General features: G+C 41.0%; 1 protein-coding gene across 3 annotated transcripts in view; it reads left to right on the top strand.

The window, feature by feature from the left end:
- Window positions 1–23,363, top strand: part of LOC124167352 (sprouty-related, EVH1 domain-containing protein 2) — a 157,974-nt gene that overhangs the window by 48,730 nt on the left and 85,881 nt on the right. The window contains exon 2 of one of the 3 annotated variants that reach the window (XM_046545355.1): window positions 5,093–5,401. The exons of the other annotated variants lie outside the window; for them this stretch is intronic. Coding sequence (XP_046401311.1) covers window positions 5,388–5,401 — 14 coding nt within the window. The 5' untranslated portion in view covers window positions 5,093–5,387. The remainder of the gene's footprint in view (window positions 1–5,092; window positions 5,402–23,363) is intronic. 3 annotated transcript variants of the gene reach the window in all.

The following is a 23,363-nucleotide window of genomic DNA, read 5'->3' as shown; positions in this document are numbered from 1 at the left end:
TTTTCGGTTCGTAATCAGCATAATTTAATAAGGATTTTTATTTGTTTAAATTAGTTTATTAAGTGAATTTTAACGTTTTCTTTCATTTTCTTTGGACGTACTTGTACTTATTTATTTTATTTGGTCACGTTCTCATAGTTTTGACGAAAATTAGGTGATGCTATGTTAAACTTCTTTTGGGATAGATGACCTCTTGTTTTCTGGTATTTCATTGAGTGAAGTTGATAAATCATTCTAGGAGGTGTTGAAGAAATGGCAGGGAACTGCAAAAATATTCGTGCATGTTCGCAGCCATCCTGCGCGTGATTGAAGTCTTAGGGTATACTGCTGTCCAAGCCACACGTATTTCCTGAAGCACTTTCAAGGAACTATCGAAAGCACTTATCCGTGTTTATTAATGGAAGTGGAATAAAATAATCCGGTCCTAAGTATTTGTACTTGGAATTCTAATCGCTTAGGAATAATTCGTCCCTCTCTGCGTTTCTTATTCACAGCTTATATGCGCGTGTGTCATTCTTTGTGGGCCTCATGAAACCAATCTTGCCGACCCGTGACCACGAAAAGAATTTGCCCGAGCGAATTTTTAGCCTGGGAGGATGTAATCGACTTTGATCGATGTTATTCTACTTATTTTTTTTTGTTCCCATTACTATTTGATCATATCGAGTGCCTGGCTATTCGATCTGAATTTGAGAATTTGAAAATTTTAATTTCGACGACTGATTACGTGACCTCACCTTGTCGTCAAAATGAAAAATTTCCAAATCCCAAAATCGTTGCGAAACTAGCGCATGCGACGACTCGTAAACGCAACCGATCGGAATTACTCCGATGGTGTATAGAAGGGTTCTGCGGAGTGGTATTATGAATGGAGTTTTTGGGTTCTCTTCCGCTCACTTCATCTGTGTTGACGTTTCGTTGTCGTTGTAGTCACTTTCGCACCTCGGCGCTGAAGAAGCGTATTTTAACTTCAGCGAAACATGCCGAAATCATAAATGAGCCTAGGCGGAAGAGAAACCGGAAAACTCGATCTATCATATTCCCATCTGTTTCAACCATACTCGCCCAAAGGAGAGGTGAGAATTTGGATCTTCATTGGTCCAGTATATTCGAGTATAAAAATAAACAATGCTAACAGTATTGCAGGACAAAATTAATAGTAATAAAATTCAGCGCTGTAGAAAAATTAAGTAAAAAAAAGTAAGCGCTGGTCATCACTCTTGGAGAAAAAAAACAAGGATGAACTTGGCTGAGCAGAAAAATCAACATGTAAAATAAAACAAAAACATAGATAAAGCAGTTATATCAAGGAGCTAACATTGGATAATAAGGAAACATCATTTAAATTTCTGCAATATTTACAGTTTGCTGGCATGAATGGTGTGTCTTTTGTTGAGCCAAAGTTCTATTATGATTTGTATTGAGTCATGTTTTAAAATGCATGAATTGGGCATGGGAGAAATGGGTGGCGAGCTGCGTCAAACCAATTTTAGGATTTTTGACCTGTGATTATGATGATGATGGATCGAGCCCTTCTTTGTAAGTTTTGGGAATAGAGGAAGGAGGAAGGATTAGAGTTAAATGAGAGGATTTTTGAACCGTTTTAATGACTCCCAAGTTAATATCCAGCGATCGAGGCCTACGGTTAGTCGGCATGAGGTGTCATTGGAAGCGGAAGGCCACAACGCGGTGTGCGCGCGTTTTTAAACATTCCGCCACGTGCTTTAGGCCCGACGCATAGGGAAGAGCCGTTCTTTTGCGTGCTGCCTCATTGTAAAGGAGGGGAAGGGATGAGCATGACGGAAAATGTGTTCCGCTATTCCTCCCACCCATTCCTCTCTATATATCCTTACCCCATTCCCGGGACGTGGAAAAGGGGGAATCGGTGACGTATCATTGGGAGGTGCGGGAGGGGAGCGGTGTCGGGTGCCGCTCCCGCTTCTTTCTCTGCACCGCGCGCGCTAGGGTGTGGTTTATCCCCGAGTCCGGGGCGGGGCGCCCGCGCCGTCCGCTCTACGGCCCGCTCGCCTACGGGCGGAGGGAGCGGAGTGCAGGAGGAGGGCGTGGTCTCTACCCACGCACCCGGGTGCCGTTGGAGGGCGCGGGACCCGCCCCTGACAAGATGGCCGTCGGGCGCCGCGCTTCTTGCCCTCCTTACCCTTCCCTCCCTACCCTCAACAGCGCACACTGCACCGACTATACCGGTCTCTTTCCCTTTCCGCGAGGCTTTTTTTTTTTGGTGGGGGAATTATCCTGATAGGAGCAGGAGAGAGGAATGGTTAGGGTGTTGGGGAGAGTGGTGGGGACGGGGTGTGTGTAAGGAGGTGTAACCCTTATTCTATCCCCTCTCCCTGTTCCCTTTACACACAGACCCTAGAAGCTCATCCACCCACGCGCTCCCTGTTCCAGAAATCCTTTCTCTCTCCTGCGAGTCCCTCATGGGATAAGTCCGAACGGTCCTCCACAACCCCCTCCCATCTCGCCTCCGATAGTCCCCATCTCACAAGCCCCCCACAAACCATCTCCAGTCTTCCCTATAAACCGGTTTAAACCTTCGAATGCGACTGATATATAATTAGCACACGAAGCCAATTCGCTAAAATCAACAACAAACAAGATTGGATAATAATAATAATATATTTATTGTCCTAGGATAATATCCTCTGGAATATATAAAGCATACATTTACGCATTTTGACTCCGTAATATGCCTATATAGGGTAATGTAAATAATCAAATGTAGAAAAATAATGTATGACGTAGAATTCCCCTTCCACAACTTTTGCCCCTTCTTTAGTATCCATTTCACTAGTCACCCTCAAACCATCTCCACTATAAACTAGTTTAAACGTCGAATGCGAACAATATTGCTGTAGCTCACGAAGCTAATTCGCTACAATCATCATCAAACAAGTATCCTAAGTGTGCCAATATGTATCGTGGTGGGAGAGGTACTGTGAGAAAAAAAAAGGTTCATCAACAATTTGGGTTGCTCCACTTAGGGGGCATCAATTAATAACGTGAGGAGTTTTGGAAGTAGGAATTCAAGCCGATTCTCACCTAATCTTACCTGGTGGACAGATCTGGGGAATCATGGGGTGGGGGTCCTGGCAAGTCTCACGTAAATTTATTTCCGCAATCAACGGTATAAAATGTGATTCTAGACTACGATCTAATAATATATATGATATGTAATCTTAAATAAAAATAAATAAAATTGTTTTTTTAATAAATCCAACGCAGTAGGGTAGTTTCCTTCATCAAAGAAAACGAAAGGCATCGATTGCAATTCGTTATCCACCATAAGTGTATTCATAATATACAAATTATTTGGTTTTAGAAATACCGGTTCAGACGAAGGGCAATGGTCAATTTTTATCCTCATTTGGAAAAGGCCAGATTGGCGCCCATGCGATGCCACTCCACGTGACGTCACAGGGACCTAATTTCTATACGAATAGACTGGAGTTTTACATCGTCTGAGATTACCAATGCATGCATGAGGCACAGAGCTCAGGGAAACATGTCTTCATAATCACTTATTAAAACTGGCCAAGGTCGGAAAGTTTCCTTCGTTTGATAAGGTATCAACAATCCTTATTTAAGCCAAGCGCTACCAGCTAGCAGGGTACTCTGCTACCTGCTAGCAGCCTGCGTCGTATCAGCGCTCAAAGCCTCGTCCCAAGGACACCTCACTTGCGGCAGCGGGAACCAGAACGACGTCACACGGAGTTTTCCCGGCATTCATTCTTAGCCGTCGCGTTTTCGCACGCTTGAAATTTTTCACTTTTCATTTAATCGCGAAAAATAGATATCGTCATTTAAAAATCGAAATGCGTGAAATACGTACGACAGGAGTAATAATCTTTCGATTCAGGCAATAAAAAATAGTAGGAAACCACCCACCCTAGCATAGATTAGCGTACTTACTCTGAAAATACGTGTTTTGAACAATCTCACGTGGGAGTAGAGGGAGGGGGTCGAGCCTAATCTCACGATTTCTCACTAAGGGGGCAGAGGGGTACAAAAATCGCCACACGTAATTAATGGACGCTCCCTTATCCTGTACAGCAGAATTTGTATTTATCTATCCAAGACGATGCACCTAATCGACCATATATTGAGACAGGACCTGATGAAGAAAATCGTCGAGGCATAAGTAGATGGCAGGAACGATCAGGAAATCCTCAAGTGAAATACAGCATGGAGCTAGTAAAGAATATTTGAAAGAGACGTAAAACGTAGATGTGAATAGATTAGTGGACTGGAGAATTGAGTGGAGAGCTCCTTCAAACCATTCTTTGGCTTGAAGTTTTAAAAAGAAGGCGGTCTGAAAGGTAATATTTATAAAACCTGTTAGTATAAAGAAAGTATACCGGGAAATAACACAATTACACGAGGAAGGCAGTTCCCGGAAGCTGAAATTTTGCTTCGCTACACACGTGTTATAGAATGTAGACGATAAATGTTCGTATTTTTATAGTCGTTTCCTTGGGGTCACGCAATCCTTGAAGGAAAATATTAAAATTATATTTATGTATAAGCTTAATACTTGGAGACAGCCCCAGCGAATATTTTATGCATTCATTTTCTCACACTTATTTGTCTTGATTGTTTTTGTCTTATAAGCTCTCTTTTGAAGCATTTATTTTTTCTGATTGCAGTATTTATTTTTGAACCGCTGATACTGATTTGATTGAAAAATTTCTCTTAAATTCTCTATCTTTTCTGGATTAGATTAAATTATTCGAAACTTAATGTAAAACTTTCTAAATAAAAACTATTTGAAGTATCAACTTTAAGTATAAGCAGTTAAATTGATTTCAAACTGTATGCTGTGACACTTTTTGTAAATTATCTTGATGTTTTGTCTCGTGAATACGGCGGGCGTACTTCATTGCTGTCATTAGGTGCTTGATATATTATTTCCTTTCCTGTGTAGTTTATGTGAATGGTTATTCACTCTTCCTTCTGATTTCCTATTCGTTGTATGTAGTCTGAAAGACTGATCTTCGCTAGTGCACTTTGTGTCATCATTCACCATCAAGTCAAAAGAGTTCTATCGCCTTGTCTCTTTCCCGTATTCTTTTAGATAGGAATTTGAGTGGCGTTTTGTCCGCTTCCGTAGAAGGCATGGCAAGGCCTCCATCAACAGTATTGAGGGAACTTGACTGTACAAGGGCCCTGCTCTTTAAGGGGCGGGTCCGGGCCCCGTCCAGAGGCGCTCGCTCTTTTGAAGGCTACCGAATGGTAGATATATCTCCAGTCGGACCATTTCGTGGCAGCTGGAACTCCGGTGTCCTATCGGACGTGCCGTTCTATCCTGCTCCACCAGCTGCGCGTGAACCTCGCCAACTCTTTGTCTTCGGTCCTCCGTTACCGTGATTATGGTGATCTCACGGTGAGTAATAACGTAATATTATATTCGGTTTCGTTACCAAGAAACGCGGATACCTCCGCTCGAATCCTTTAACTCAGTGACTATATGGAGGCTCAACTTTTTAAATTCGTGGGCCTGTGGAGTGGGTGTGCTGAAAGTAACTAATTCATCTTTAACAGAGCACGCGAATTAAGTTATTTAGATACTCAAACGATAAAAGGGAAACCTATCCCAAAAGATCTCTTACCAAAGTGGTAATCCTTCTTGCTACTACCGAGCGCATTTCTCGATTCTTTCACGCTGCCTTGAACGCGAAGTTTGGTGTCAATATGTGAGGGTAATCTCACTTAAGACGCACCACTGTTTTTTTCAGTTTCACACATTCAGGGCAGTCCCCTGGGCCACCATATTTTGGAGGCATTAAGCAATGATAATTCGGTTGCTATCATCGTCTATGCCTCACTACAATAAATGATGGTGAATTTATTCTCGAATTAAACACTCATTTTCCCATCCAAAGTGGCGTCACGTGGCTATTCCACTTATTTTTTCCTTCTTGCTTCGTTCATCGCTGGTCCTTTAGAGGACGCAGAATTCTTCACCTCCTTCAGTTAATGGTTTCCTAGTCAAGCGTTTCTCTTACTTCGTTTACAGTCATTATAAATGATTCGATCACTTTATTTTTATAGTTTTTAATTTAGCTTGGGAAGAACTATAACGTAGAACATAACATTTTATAGAAACTCGAAGCTATTTAAACCTGATTTTGGTAAATGTTCACAATTGGATTTAATGGAAACCTTACCAGAATAAAAACTGGGCAAATTTCCAGAAAAAGTTTTACCGCAAGACCAGTTTCGTTACATTTGACATCATCATCAGCTGATGATGATACAAAATATACTAAAACCGTTCGTGTGATGAGACCTCTGGTGGAAAATTGCTAGTATCCAATATTGATTTTATCAATTTTTTTAGATTTCCACGAAATAAAGGCGGAAAACACTCCGCAACATGGAGAAGTGCTTCAGAAAATAGACTTCGACTTCGTGGGCACCCTAGAATCTGTTTCCTCCCCTTTCGTGGGTCCCGTGATGTTTCCCCCGCGGGTCGTGGCGTCGCCTTGGCGCTTGTCGCCCTTGCCTCCCGCGAGAGGAATTTGGCAACGCTCCCACCGGCCCCCAATCTCGCTTTTTCGCGCTCCGCGACCGCACGCCGCTACCATCCCTCCCCCCTAACACCCTTCTGGCCGCCTGCTTTTCCCTCTCGACGAAACGCTTTATACACTGCAAATAGGATACGCACGACCGTTCCATGATCTCGTGATCACTTCCTGCGCTCATACACAGTGTTATAAGGGTCGCGTAACAAGCGGAGACAGGATACAGTTTTATGATGGGATCGGGTTGGTGTGGTGGCTAGAGTTTTGGCTTCCCACCCTGAGGGTACGGGTTCAAATACCGTCAGTGACAGGTTTTTCAATGGCCGCCTGATCCCTGCTCCTTTATCCTTGAGCTTAACCCTTTATAATCCAATGTTGCTTCTATGCAAGATCAAAAATATTTAAACTTTCAGCTAAGTTAAGGAAATATCTGAACTACCCATTATTTTGTTGTGTAAATTTTAATATCGAAATATTTAGCCGCCACGATAATTAAAATTTAGTTTTTTAGTAAAATTTAAAGTTTTCAGAATGGCAAATCTTGAAAATTGATTTTTCCAAAATCATCTCTGGGTTGTGAAAGGATTAATTAAACGAGAGATTTCAATAAGTATCAAAAATACGTTTGCGCAATCTCATCCGTATTGAGATTAATGGTGTCAGACAATTATAATTGCACATTTTCGACCAACCTCAATTATTTAATTTCCTTAAAAACCAAACCTGTTTCATGATAACTGCAAACTGCATCAAAAAAATATTTTCGTTACCACAGCTCAAGTAACGGAGGAGTTGCGCCCCTACATTTATGAAAAAAATGTCTCCCCTGCCACCACTTGAATTATTCCAGATTCATCCTGAAACATACTATATGTATCGGGCTGAACAGGCGTTCTCTTTTCAACCTTGACCTGTATCTCAAGGATCAAAATTTTACCTCAGAGTTAACAATGTATTGACATTGTCACATGCACATTAATATGAACAATGTTGTACACAATTAGCGTTATAAATCTGAAGGCGTGTGAATTATTGGTGGGTGAAGGGTATTTGCGACAATCCCTTTTCTTCGCTCCTTGAACGGGTCACATCACACTCTGAGCATTAAATTTTACGACAAAAATTGTTTCTTTAAGTAACGAAATTGGTAGTTTTGTTAAAAATTGAATCCGATGGGTTGTCCACTGGCTTTGTCCCCATAATAACTCTGGTACCCCAACGCTCTACCCGCTGGACCACCACGGTCGTTTAAATCGCAAAATTTTCATATTTTAAAGTAACCAGTATAATATAGTGAACATTACCAATAATTTTCTCGCGAAAAGACAGAATCGGTTACTGGTCGTGTGAATGATGAATTCGCAGATAAGCTAGGTTCTCATTCCCGTCAGGGTTGGTAAGGTCGGTCTTATCGTGAGTTTCGCGATGTGATCGAGTGGTCGCGGGAATAAGGTGACGATCGCGCTCCGTTAAATTTTCTTGCTCCTCGCGGCTTATTGAAGCCTAGTGCGTGCCTGTTTCTAGGGATCGCAAAGTATTCCTACACCGCACATTTAGGTCTTCGTCTATTCATTCTTTTTTCACTCGAGTTTCGATGTTCCATTCCCTGCTGGATGTAATTTTCCCCAACATGTGTCGCTTTTTATCTTCTCTTTTTTACAGTTTGGGGAAGGCAGATTGGTTATTTCTGTGCTCCTTTGTCTCCTCCGCTAGATAGGATAGAGATTTTCCTTCTCCTTAAGGTTCCAAACCTGAGTAACGATTCTGTTGGCTTGTTTCTCCTGTTAAATTTTATTCGGAAGTCGTAATGGCAAAAATATTCTCCAGAAGCATTCCCATGACTACGGCGTAGTCCACACACATGTTGTCATTTTATCATTGATCATTCGTATTTCTGAAACCTATGATCTTTATACTTAAGCCATTCATTTCTTCCTTTCTGAAACTAGTTGCCTTAGCTTCCTTCTAGTGTCCATCCGTATCTGCCCCAGATACATATTCCTAGAACCTACTCGGGGGATACTCCTTATTTTTCCAATATTATTTTTCACTGTTATTTATGACAAAACATGAAAAGTTTCTTTTGGCATGTGCAGCGTCTTGATTTATTTCTGCAGATATTGCGATGGCAAACCGTTTCATAATTACTGGGTAAGTCTACTCGGGCGCAACCGTTTCCTCGGGAATCGTTTATAGTACTGCAATACTAATGTTGATATTCTGCAACAACTTCGATTGAAAATGCCGGATTATATTTAGTATTGAGGCATAGGGAGTTAGGCCAAGGGAGGAGTGGTTAAGGTGGGGTACTGGAAGGAGAAAGTGGTGGATCATCGTGGGGGCTTCATTCGTTCATTTCTCAAGGTGACTATAGGGAAATAGGAAAAATACATGATGTATTATGCAAGAGTGAGTAGATTCTAGATACCATGTTATCTTGAAGTTTATTACTGGATACTAACATAGCTAATGGTTAGCCATATTGGCTTAATGGCTTGTTAGTTGGCAATAATGGTTGAGTGAAAATGATTTTTGAATGAAAAGTGGTTTGAGATGTCATTTTGCAATGCTGAAAAAGTGCATGACATGTCAGATACCACGTTGAATGAGGCACCGTTGGTGAAAGGCACTCTTAAAGACATGCAAGGAAACCATTTGGGGTGTGGAAACACTGCTCCACGAACAAATTCACGATTTAAACTCGACGGCCACGCCTGCTGTTTGCTGATTGGCAAAGGGAAAGTCACGTGTCGAGAAACTTACCATCCCCTCTCCCCCACTTGCTTTAGCCACACCATCTCACCCGCAAAGATGAAATGAATAGAGAATATTGCCTGTTTATACTTCTCACCTGGAAAGTAGGGAGCACATGAAGTCCGTGAGGAACACATACAAGTCGAATATGCCATAATTATAGCCGCGCAAGAGGCAATTTGCCTTATGCCTTTTAGTCTCCAGGTATCCAGAATATAACAGGGTTTTTTTTCAAAATCGTGTACATGCGTTTTTTATTGGCCATTTCGGTTAACACGCGGTCGTTGCTCGGGTGTACTTTTATTTCCGATGCAGTTTTAACGTTCAGAATGTAATAAAACCTTGCGGAATTGCGGATTGCGGAATTTTTCAGGTTAAATAAGGCGACCCGACTAGCTGAATATGCAGCAGTTTTCGGAAATTTAATTAAACGGATATTCGAGAAACCTTCGGATTCCCTTGACACGAAAAAGGAATCGAAAAATAGTGACATTGCAATGGTATGTGTGAGATACTTTGGTTCATCTGACAGTCGACGGTGTGAATGAGTTTTTTGCGTGAATATCGTGCGAGATTTCAGTTCGTCCGTTTTATTCTATTTTATCTCTCAACTATGTAGAAATCAGGGCTCCTCCTCAACCAAGAAAATCTTAAAACCATTGATAGGCTGTGAATTTCGTCTACCGTGAAAAAAAAACTGGAAAAAGCCGTGAATTTCGTCATAAAGCATTTGAAAAAATCTCTCAAACTTGATAGTAGAACTACGATCACGGATCAAAAGAAAAATCGATATGTCGATCATGTTTCAAGGTCATTCTCGCGCAGTCTCTGTCCACGGAGCTATCTGCACACCTATATTCGAAGCGCAATTATTGCTCCTAGTGTCATGGCGTCACATTGAACTTAAGCCTGTGACTGGAAGACTGGTAACCGAAGTGTTCATTAACCCTGGCGGAAAATCTTTTTTTTAATTCCTCACCACCCTGCTCCCTCTATTTTCCCACTCACAACCCTTAGCCGGCTCTGAATTTTGCTAACGATAGGTGACGTCATAGATAGAGATAGCACTTTAATTGCTGCGTTTTCACTCACGGCGTCCGTCGCGTTTGATAATTTTTTTGGTTAAGGTGCAGCCAGTGATTGTTACGTGATCAGTATTTTTGCCTAAAATGGCTTAGCAACAGACCGTGAATTTGACGACATTTAGGCCGTGAAAACCTGGAAAAAACCGTGAATTTTATTATTTAGTTAGAGTGGGAACCCTGAGCAATGGATTTCGCGCGAAAATGTTTTTTTTTAATCTCTACGAATGTGCCCGAATGCAATGCTTTTTTGATTATCGTATATGGTAAAAATATTCACAGCGAGAGTGACTCTCCGAGATGAATGACAGGAATCTGTCCCGATCAAATATTTCGTGTGTTTTAGTCAAGGAGACGGCTGGCGTTCACGATTCTGTGGTCGTCCCAGCATTCCTGAAACGCTAGATCGTCATTCGGAGGTGAACGGTGTTAGTGTTAGAATTCCTCGCCTATCTTAATGTTTTTTTTTCCTCGATCCGCTCATTGTATCGTTATTCAGCTCTCTCATTGATGCGAGCTTTTTTGAAAAGAAATCGTGTTTATTGCGGGGGAAAGGTGGTAATTCTATTGAAAAAGAAATCGGCCTTGTGTGTAACTTGATTGGCTGCTTTGGATCTACCTGAAGGGATTTGGCCAGGATTTCGTGGATGCGGATCCTGATGTAATTATTTGGGTTTAATTCCGTGGATTTTAAGGTACATTGGGTATCTGTCTTGTAAGTTCCTTTCTGAGAATGCTGCGTTGAAAACATTTTTTGCTCAACGATTCACTCCTCCTACTGGGAGCGTTTTCAAAAAAATGAGAGGATACAAGGATATACATCGAGAAATCTTCACAAAAAATTTATAATGTATATCATTAACGCCTATTCTAAGGTCTTCTTTGCGACAAAGGAAGCTTTTAATTTTTTTGCTGTTGTTTCATGATACCCTCTACCTAGAGTATATTTGGTGCGTCATCAGTATATTAATACGCTTCTTTTTAAAAAAAATCTTCTTCGATATGGCGGGGAAATTTTTCACTATCCGCCGTATGATCAGTATACTGCTGGAAAGCGGGAATTAACTTTCTTCCATTTCATATCCCAAGTGCCTTTTGTGATAGGTGAAGCTGTATCCAAAATATAACTATTATATATTACTATTCTTCATGTGCGTCTGCATAAAGGCAATTCATCCTACTCTATTATATGTTAATGTCGTCCCAATTTCGCAGTCTTGCCCACTGCTCTGCCGTAAAATTCATGTTTCATGTAGTTAGGCACGCAATCGAGTGCGTTGATGTAGGATTTGAAGCCGTTCCTTGTAATCTGGGTGAAGTTGAAGGACCAAGTGGCAATATTTTGAGTGGTTTAACATCCGAAATAACACTTGATTGTGCTTTGAAACTTATTTTTGCCATCGCCCTTCACCGATCGAGTTTAACGCAATCGGTTCCGAATTCTATCCTCCCTCCACCAATCGGGTATTGTTATCACGGGAACTAAACGATTAGTTCTTATTTCCCGCCTTAATTTCGCTCGATTACGTCGCATATAATTGAGAGGGCTGCATATTGAGGAAAAGCACCGTTAGGAATGGGGTTTTAAATAAATGTTCCCATTGTGATCATTGAATATCGCATTCATTCCAAAACGCCTTGAATTTTCTCGGAATACGAGAAAATTTTGCGCGCGTCCGTGTTTTCAACTACAGCACTCCTTGACGACCCACGCGATCCACGATGCCCGATTTAAATCCATAATCGCTTCCCGTAAAACTTGAGGGAGTGATATATGGTATTTGGACTAATCCACTGTTGAGAATTAGGACAGCTATCCAGGTTTGTAACATTTTCTACATGTAAAGGGTTCTCTTGATGATTTGATGGAGTAATAGAAGTTAACAATGCCCATCGATTAATGCATTTAAAGATTTTTTTTAAATTTTGGTAGTTTTTAGGTGTATTGGTGACGTGGAGATCTAATAATTTCGTGTTAAAATGGGTGGTGGCAACTAATTTTATGAATACGAATGAATAAAAGCTATTACAGAAGGCGTTACCTCGCCAAGTCATGCGTTTAATCAACCCGACTCAGTAACTAATCTGCAGTTGATGAAATGAAATGAATCGCTACCATTTCAGAGGTCGGTCGAATAGAATTATTGAGGCTACTATCGATGAATACGCCATTATCACTGACTGAGGATAAAGGGCCATTTTAGTTCTGCAATCCTTGGCTATGAAAATTTTCTCCTCAACCGTGAATTGTTATTGTTTATTCCAAGAATGCGCTGTTAAGTAGACACCTACTACACCCACTAAAGTACGAATGCGTCAAACGCTGAGTCAAAGGTATCCTAATGCCCGAATGAATATGTATGTATCTCGTTAATACATCTGTGCTCAGCTGACGGCGTGAGCACTGAGCTAAAGACATCTGTACTCCAGTCAACACGGCCTGACCTATACCTTGGCACTGTAACCCCGCTGTTTTTTTTACACTTGCAGTTACGATGACTTATTGAAACCTGAGTGCCTTTATTTAAAACATGTGTGAATATTATATCAATGTTTTTTATCTACGTAAAATAGTTCCACGAAGTAAAATGGTATTAGGTAAAGGGAAAAACAGTAGATTCTGGCTTTATGAAATTAATCCCTTCCGGAGGATCGGTCGTATGTGTATATTTCCGGATGAGGAATCGGATCAAAAAGCATCAGGACATGTAAATGCTGTCATGTAAAAATTTGCTTCGCCGGCAATTTAGGTGTAGAATCACGTAATTGATGACACATGGTGCGAGTGGAAACTAATGGACGGAATTTGATATTTTTAAAAGCGCACGCAGTATCAGCTCATATTATATTACGAATCGATTGTACGTCGAACCCATCGTAGCAAACACTGGCGGAGGTGGATGAATTCGGTTATTTGGGAAGCAGGATCACTAGCGACGAGAGAAGCAAGAAAGAAATTATCAGCAGAATGGCCTAAGCGGAGAGAGCATTTCACCACATTAGAGACCTGCTTACAGCGGGAAATTTAAATATGGAAGTTAGGAAACGATTTATAGGAACCTACATTTGGAGTGTGCTCCTATATGGAAGTGAGGCATGGGCGTTGGACAATGACAGCAGCTGAGAAAGCAAGGATAGAGGACTTCGAAATGTGCTACAGAAAGATGTTGAGGATCTAATGGATCGACTGAGTTAGTAGGGAGTCCTAAGAAAAGTAGGGGGAAGGGAAGCCTCATGAAAACTTTAATAAGAAGACGGAACAACCTTATAGGCCACATCTGGAGATATGATGGCCTGATGAAGACAATCGTCGTGGGACTAGGGGAGGCCAGTAACGGAAAAGGAAGACCTCGAAAAAAATATATGGAACAGCTAAAGAAAGATGTGAAAGATAAAAAATACGATGGGGTGAAAAGATTAACTGATTGGAGAATTGAGTGGAGAGCTGATCAAAGTAATCTTAGGATTGTTGACCAGTGATGATGATGATGATGAAAAAATATATATGCATATATACTCAATAATCTATTAAACTTTTCACGCTGCACATATTTTCCTTGGGTGCATACCATTGTATTCATTCGGTCACTCCCTAACCAGCAGTGAAGTCTCGGGACAGCCACACGGATCCAGCGTCCACGCCTCGTCGGGATGATATCATGACTTCACCTAACTCACGTGACGCCATTAAGGGCTTCATTCTTCTCGTTCTGCCGTCTTCGGTCGCGGTCCTTGGTGGCCGGGCATTCGGAATGGGGTAGGGTGGTATATGGGCGTTGTTGGTTGGCCCTCCGCGTCTCCCCTTCCCCCTCCTTCCCGGAGGAAGATATAAAACCACCCTCCCCTTCCCCACCCCGTCCCTCTCAGGCCGCGGCGTCGTCAATTAAGGTCGGCATTCTCTGAATGGTCATCGTTTCTAACCTGTGACGCAACGATGGGGCTCCGCATCCTCTTTATTTCTCTCTCTCTCTCTCTGTGAGACCTCGACGCGTGGATACTGATCCCTGAGGTCTGGTCCGTACTGGACTTCACTTGCCTTTATGAGCGGATGTTTTTCGCCTTTCTGTCCATAGTAAACGTACGATTTACTCTTTAATCTACCATTTACTTTTTGTTTGCTGTGGCTTTTCAAATCATTTGATGACATGGTGGTGCTACTATTACTATTATTAGATGTTACTGCTGTTAGATTGTTAACTCTCTGACTAGTATCAATAATAAAAACTACAAATGGTAATTCCCTCACTTAAATTCAAAACTCATCTGCCGAACCATGGTTTCAACAAGTCATTTTCAAGGACTAAGACCTCTAAAATGACATAATATGTTGTAACCACGGTCGGTTTTTGAGTTTTGAATTTGAGTGTGGAAATTACCATTTGTAGTTTGTATCATGGATGTATCTAACTTCCTCCAAGTCATGCCTGAAACTATTTTATGCGCTTTGACAGGTAATTGGGGGAACTATTTTAGCGTCCTGATCGACCCAAATGATTTCTTTTGGAAGTTTTCTCTCAATTTCTCCATTGGCACGCTGTACCGACGCGTGGATACTGATCCCTTAGGTCGGGTCCGAACTGAACTTCACCAGCTTTTATGAGCGGTTTTGTTTCGCCTACAGTAAAACCTACGATTTTCATATTATTTCACTGGTTAGCTGTGGTTTTTCAAAGCATTTTATTGCGTGATGGTATGACTGGAAGATTTTTTATAGATTACTGGGTCTTTGACGGGTAATTGGGAGAATTATATTAGATTCCTGCTCGACTCAAATGATTCTCTTGTGGAAGTTATGTCTCTATTTCTTCATTGGCCTGTGGGACCTCGACGCGTGGATGCTGATCCCTGCGGTCAGTTCGGAATTGATGTCCACTTGTGTTTCATAAGTTGTCGTTTGCCTTGCTGAGAATAGTAACCTCCAATTTCCGAGTCATACCACTTCTTAAACGTTGGGTTTCCAATGCATTTCGTGGCCTTGTAGTGATACTGTTAGATTAGTTATAGAAAAAATAACATTTTATAGCATTAGTAACCTAAGATTGGCATAATGTAGCCCTTCATTCTCTTAACGAATAAAGTTCTTTCAGTTCAGTGATGTTCTTCTTCCTTGTGTTCTTTGTGTTCCAAGTACTAATACCTAGATCTTAATCCCTGTCGTTACTACCTATGGTGAAAACTATTAATCCTTAAGCCTTAATCTCACGATCATATTTTTTTCCGTCCAGCTCCAGCTAGCTCATAGCTTCAGCTATAGGTCCATGATGAAAACTACAAATGGTAATGTCCACACCACCTATTAATGGGTTGTGGAGTTTAATATTAAAGCATGGATATTACAATTTGTAGTTTCTACCGTGGATACATCACATTTCTACCAAGTGATGCCTAAAACGATTTTATAAGTTTTTAGAGACCAAAAGAGTGGTCGCTCTAGCAACATTTTTCTGAATCGCAATTTTTTCTGTCCGTCTGAAAGCTCCAGCGATAGCTTTTCAGGGACCAAAGAAATAATCGCTCGACCCATTAATTTCTGAATCGCACTAACATTCCCACCGTCCTCTTTTCCATCGCATATTAGGCACTTTCGGTACTTACTGCCGTCATGCGATTAAATGCCAAGCGTGGCGTTACAATCAATGTCAATGGCCGTGTGTTATGATCGGCTGAAGGGCGGTGCAAGCTATGGTTTCAGCGACGGAAAAAGGGACGGGCCGAATGATGGGGAAAGGGATGGAAATACCATCCCTCGAGCCATCGCGGAAAAAGATTAATTTGTTATATTTATTCCCAGACCACCGAAAACAGCTCACATTAGCAATGTGCATCGGTGTTTCAGCAAGATAACATTTATACGTGCACGAACAACCATGCCCTGAGTAGGGGAAACCTATCCAGGCCGGACTCGAACCCGCGACCTCTTGTTTGGCAAGCGAAAGCTTTATCCTCCCGCTTTCGAGGCCGGCTGTGATCGCGAGAAACTAATTTTTTCCGCTATCGCTGGAGCTGTCCCTCCATAGGGATTGAAAAAATGATCGTGTGATTCAGATTTTAGAGCCATCGTTACAGCTGTCATTGCATCCATCCCTGAACTTGTACAAGATAAAAATTATGGTGTGATTCTGAAAGCTTTACCCTGCCGCCACCGAGGTCGGCAATGATCGCGAGAAACTGCCATGTTTTCCGCCATCGCTGGAGCTGTCCCTTTATAGGGATTGAAAAAATGATCGTGTGATTCACGATTTAGAGTCATCTTTACAGGTGTCATTGCCGCCATCCCTGAACTTGTACAAGAAAAAAATGATGGAGTGATTCAAGCTGTGCGCAGCCTTCCTGTGATCGCGATTGCTTGGCGGGAGTGGGCTCTCAGGCCCTTCCTCGACACTTCCTGCGACCACTTATTCTTCTTCATGCCTTCTCCGAATCCCCGCCACCAATTTCCTGCCCTCCCCCCTCCCGCTTCCGCGTCCCTTTTCCTCAATCCCCCTCATTTTCTGCATTCTTCCCGCCGTGACAGTCTTGTGACGTTGACTGATGTCACGCTTTAGCGAGAATTGTCTTAATGCTGTTCTCTACCCCCGTAAAAATTGGCTATTGCAGGCTTTGTTGGCGCGGCCAATTGGGATTTTACTATTAACTTTATTATGGCTCATTTTTCATGTATACTTAGAAAATAAAGGCATGGAGGTGGTGAATTGAACAAATGTGCTCATTTGAATCGTGGCAAATCGATTTCTTTTCCTTGAACTCGATTATTTAATGACGATTAACCTCTCGGAGTATAGGTCTGAGAGTGATTTTAATCAATGAAAAGAGGAAGTTTGCAAGATGATTTCATTACAATCAATTTTATAAATTAAATAATTTGTTTTGATTAATTATTTTTTAAATAATTATTTAATAATAAAAAATGTGGTAATGCTATAATGATATCTCCCTTTTTATTTGAAAAAAGGTACGGTTTTTGACGATTGGAAAATGGTAGCTACACTTTGAACGCTGTTTTCTTAATGACATCTCCATCCATTTACATGAGGTTTAATACAATAAAGGAACGGACCCTAATACATGCATGCCCTAGAGAAGATTTATATGATAATTGTAACAGCGATAAAAATTGTTACATAAGAAAATTCACCTATTTTCGTCGTTTCAACATTTACAGAAATCTTAACATTTCTGTCGGGACCGTATAAGAATAACGTATTTTTAATATTAGGATGATTTTTATACGAATTTGAGAAAACGTAGTTTTAAATTCCCTTTCACTTCACCTTAATTTCAGTGGAACCGACTGAGTTGGTAGTTACCGAGAAACCGCTCTTCAAACTCGGGTATCTAGAATCTTTACGGGATAGTAGTACCGCATTCCTCCTTACCTGCGCCAGCGTGTCTATCCCGTGATTGTGTAGTGATACTGGCGTCACTATTTCCTCTCTCGCGGGAGTGACGTGACGCGTAAGGAAAATGGGTGTGGCGTGACGTCTGTGAAATTTCCGTGTCGGTGTGTGTGAAAGGTTGAGTGTCGGTCCTATTGGTTCGGGCATCGGCACTTCCTGCGTTGCCTGGCGCCTGGAATGGTGCGTTCGTTGGTTGATCTGGCAATAGAGATACGTATTGTGCGTTTCCATTGTTGGCGAACAATCCCTTTTGCTCCAATGAGGATGTAGGCCTCCGCTCATTTTCATTGTTGTCCAAGGAGGTTCCAGCGAATGCCATTTCCTTGAAATTTTGAAAAGTTACCCGCTACTTATTGTTTTCCTCAAGTTGTGAAATGTGAAAGTATTATTATTGTATTAATGAGTGAAAAAAAGCCTTGAGATATCTTTTTAAATTTGAAACGATGAAAATAATTAGATCAGAATATCTTAACATCAGGAAGATATGAAAGCAATGATTATTAAAGCTTTTGTTTTAAACCGTAACAGATTTATCAGTTTTTTTCATCGGGAACATTTTATTCGAGAGGAATACATGTCATTGGGGTAGGAGAATGTACTTACAAATAAATGTAAAAAAAACCGTAAATCGCGTTGGCCTAGATTAATATGAATACTCAGTTGAATTTTTGTCTTTTGCAAATTGACTGGATTTAGTTCCGTCACTCTTATTAGGTCACATGTTACAGAAGACGCTGGAACTCCACAGTGCATCGCTTTGAGGTCAGAGCTTAATGATACGCCCTTATTATTCCGATGCTTTCGTTGCTAAGTGTCAGAAATGTCCTAAATTTGCTAGCCATTGGAAGATAATGCATTAATCGTTTGGTGAGTAAGTAATTTCTTTGCTGAATAAAAATATATTTTCACTTTTACTAACCTCCTCACACTTCAAGAAATATTTGCGGCGAAAAATGGACGGCCTAAACAATTTCGCCTGCAAGCTGATGACGTCATTGACTCTTGCCCGAGCGGCGCACCGCTACTCCGCTATATCCGTCTCACAGGGTTCGTTGTTGTCAAAACTCTAGTCAATCATTATTTCCGTCCAGGTTGGAGTCTCTCGCTGAATGTGTTAATAAGCCAAAACTCCAATGACGCCACCCACTAGTGAAAAGTGTGCGGTTACTTTCGTAAATTTTTTTCCTACTTTAACTGAAAATAGAATGACGAAATTAGGACAACAATTACGTTGTAAATTATCTTTCCTTTCCATCTACCGAATTCCTCAAATGAATTTGATTTTGGTTGGGAGTGAACGAATTCATTCGTCCCTTAGGGGATAGATGGTTGTTATTTACATAGTATTTCCCCGGTGCGGAAGACCGCAAATGGTTTTTATGTGCTGTTGTGAATGAATGAGGACGTATTTCTCGATAATGACTCTTGTATAGGTTTTGTCACATTTCAGTTTACATTAGTGCATTTTTTAATACTCCTTACTTGGAAATAAATACCACGTGTTAGTGTAGAGGTATTCAAGTCGAATAAGTCATCACAACAGCCACGCCAGAGGCAAATCGTCTCATGTCTGTTTGTCTTTGTTGTATTCAGACTGTAACAGTGATCTTTTTCAATGTAAGTTACTGGTAATTATTTCAAAGCGAGTTTCGGTTAACACTCGGTCGTTCTAATTACGTTTGAAGTGTGATTTGAGTCTGAGTTAAACGACCCTAGAGTACTCGAGCTCTCCTCTAGTGATCGCAGTGTACTCAAGTGGGTGTATTCAAGAAAGAAAATGTTTAATTGGATGAGTTTCCTCATAGGCATTGACGCAGCCGTGCTTTTCGCTGCCTGACTCCGGAGTCTCTGGCCGTCTTGTGTCTTCTTCGAAGAGCACCCCATGAAGGAGAGAGTAGTCGGTCGTTCTGAGAAAAGCGACTGGTGAGGAGTGGCCGACCGGAGTGTAGGCGCAGCGTAAAGTGGAGGATCTGGGGGGGGGGGGTGTCCCCTCCTCACTCACTCAGTTCTTCCTCGCAACCGGAAGAATTTTCTCCCACGTTTGAATGCGTACGTCTCTTAAAACACCCCCTCCATCTACATTCGTCTCCAAGAACGAGACGCAACTCCCACACGTCCTGCCCTATTACGTGGCGTCCCAATTGCACCGCGGGACGATTTCCAATCCATCCCAATTTATGTATTTATTTTTTCAATTTTAGGTGTTACTACGGGTCAAAAAAGTTTCCCGACAAATTTAGTGAAGCCATATGTGCTTGTGTATGAATTTATACTTTAACGTTCTATATTTTTCTAATGGCCTCATTCTTCCGGTGCTTTCGTCGCTAATGATCAGAAGTGTCTACCATTAGCTAGCAATAGGAAGACAATTCAATCATCGTTTGGGGAGTTCTTAATTGCTTAGCTAACTAAAAGTGTTTTTCCCTGTTACGAACCGTCTCCCATTTCAAGAACTATTTGCAGCCAAAAATTGAACGTCTTAACCATTTCGCTAGTAAGTTGATGACATCACTGACTCATGTCGGGCGGGTTGCCGCTACTCTACTCTGCTACATCCATTCATACGACCCTAGTAACCAATCAACGTCCATTCTCTCGACTGTTGTAACCCAGTGCTGCCGTCGTGTGTTGAAGAAGTGAAACTCTTCGCTGGATTTTTTGGATAGTTAATTGCTTCATTTACACGAGTTTTGATAGGTCGATTAACTATTTAAGTAAGCCTTACGTTAATATTCGCGCAATAATATTTGTGCGACAAGTTGATTGACATTACAGCAAGAGCCAAGTACATCACGAAAGAAGAGGCGGAGTTTTCAACGGTAGCGATCGTGGCGCCATATGTTGGGAAGCATTCTTGACCCATCGTTTCCTGCATGCCCCGTTCCCATTCTCACGATCACGAATGTTACAGTAGAGGATTCAGCTTCAAATGTGCCGTCACCCACCGCCTGTTAAATTGGCTTGTAAAATCCGCAACTCCAGTCGTTGTCAGATGGGCGATCTGAATTCCGCGAAGAGATAAGGAAAAATTTTAGCTTCTAACCCAAATTTATATTCGTGATTAAGTTATCTATCAAATCCATGCTTTTTAAATCCTCTGCCTTCCCATTGTAAATATAAAATGATAAATATTGAGAATAAATGGATCGGTCTGCACTCATCGCAGCTCTGTGGACATTTTTGGAACCAATAAACCCTCTTATTGCCTCCTACTTGGCATGGCACTTGCGAGAAATACCGAAGGTGTTTTAATTAAATGGAATATCTTCAAGAAAAAAATCAGTCATGTAATTTTTTGTGTATCAAAATGCTTTTTTTTTATAAATTACATCTTATTATATTAATCTTTTATGTGTACAATTAGTCATGATTTTTACTCAAGCGTTTAGTTTTTTAATAATTATTGATTCGAACGATAACCTACCTCACAGCCGATATTTCGGTTCGTGTCAGTTTTCGGCCGAGAAGCTAAGGGCAATATATCGCCCCGCGGTGTTACAAGGGTTGATGTGCTTTCATAGCCCCATCCATCCTGGTGTTTTGTATAAAATACATCGAAGTTGGAATATTTTACCGCTTTGCTGAGTGAAATGCCGTTATTGCAACTAGTTCAGTGTGTCCTGACATAAGACAGCATAATACAGAAGCACAAAAATCGCTAATGTTGTTTTTTAACATCTAATTAAACAGATAACATGAAATTCAGACCAATCATAATGGCTTATGTCCCGGAACTGAGGACTACAAAAATCGAGACTCAATGGGACGGATTGAATATCCTTGGATATGGATAAAGCTTGGCAAAATACTTGGCGAAGAGTATTTGAAATACAAAATACCGTCCTAAAAGTTTTTGAAATGCAAAGTACAAAATACCTTTGACTTGGGTATTAGAAAAATGAACTACAAAATAGTATTTTAAATGCCCTTTAAAATACAAAATACATTCGTAAGGAAAGTAAGAGATCTTAAAAAAAATATAAACTGCCTTGGCACGTTATGTATTGTTACAAATATAATGAAAACGATTCCAACGAAAACGAAGTAATCTCCGAAGCATAGTTTTACGGAAGTGTTATCAGAGCTATCCCAACAGTGTTTTACAAATGTATTTTTTATTTTAGAATGGGTAAATACCAAAAATCTGTTTTTGAAACTCAAAATACAAGATAAATTCAAGTCGTGTGCTTGGAATACTAAATAAAAATTACATATGTATTTCAAATACGTATTTTAAAATACTTGTATTTGAAATACTGCCAGCCCTGTATGTGGAAGTGAACTTCCACGTGTAAATCCAACTATATCGTGCCGATTTTGGGTGCCGCGTGCACGATCCAGTTCTAAGCCGGGTCCAGTTGGAGGGGTCGCTGCTACCACGTGGACAAGATGAGAGTCCCTCACGAGGAGCGAACTTTCCTCCCATCCGGATCCGCGCATAAATTAAACTCCCACGCGGGCCAGCCCGTCGACCTTCCCATACCCACCTGACGGCCGGTCCCCTCCCCGGTTCCTCCGTCATTCCAGCCTCTTCGCTCGACCTTCCTCCTCCTGCGGTCCCATCACAAGACAACTCCGGCAAAAAGGGGAGAGTCTCCGGCCACTCCCTCTCGTTCCTTCTTCGTTCATTTTTTTCATTCTTTGAGCGTTTCTTTTTTTTCGTATAGGTCTGCTTTCCCACGAGATCTCTCTCATATTGCAACCGTGCCGGCCGGATCGCCGCTGTGACCAACCGACTGTCTTGTCTGTGGTGTTTTGCTCTATGGGAACTGTAAGGAGAACGGCGTTGTTGTCCCGTGGGAACGACTTCAGATGATTCTTTTGGTCGCCAATATGCATCCCGGTTCAATGAATTGAATCTAATAAGGGATAGTAGGGAATTCAATGATAGATTTAATTAGGGAACTGTCGTTCTTGCAGCGAAGATCAGCCAGGTGCATTTAAGGTCGATACGATTACTTTATATGTATTACGAATCCACTGCAGGATTAAGGATGGGCTCTGTTGCCCTATTTTATCTCTAAGTATTTTGAATAAGTAGTAGGAAAAAATATTTGATGATGAAGTCGAGAATATTTCGAAAGATATTTTGAAAAAAGAGATTGCGATAGATTTGACGATGAAAATAAAATAAGGGAAATAGTTTCGAGAATAGAAATATTTAAAATTTATTCTTCTTGAGAAAGATAAAAGTCTACAAAAGAATTCACCGCTTTGTAAAAAATGTCTTTCGTTTAAAAGTTACCTACCTAGCTGTTTCCTACGTGATACATTGGTAAATTAGTATCACATAGAAAACATCTGGGAAAACAGTTTTTAAAGACCCGGGTTGTTGATTGCATTAAATTATTGTCAAATAAAACAAAGTTATTTTGATTATGTGTATCGCAATGTTACGCCTCATTACTTCTATGAAATAAAGACGGCGTTATGAAGACTAATGGAAAAATGCTCTTCTCTTTATTCTTGAAAATTATAACAATCGGCAGTAAAATTTCATTGGCGAACGAGCGCATTACCTACTATCGTGTAATACCAGTGGCGGATCCAAGTGGAGAATCCGCCTCTGTGTATTCATAATATAAACT

This window comes from Ischnura elegans, chromosome 10 (assembly GCF_921293095.1).
Source record: "Ischnura elegans chromosome 10, ioIscEleg1.1, whole genome shotgun sequence".
NCBI classification, from domain to species: Eukaryota; Metazoa; Arthropoda; class Insecta; order Odonata; family Coenagrionidae; genus Ischnura; species Ischnura elegans.
This window is presented reverse-complemented; position numbering and strand designations above follow the sequence as displayed.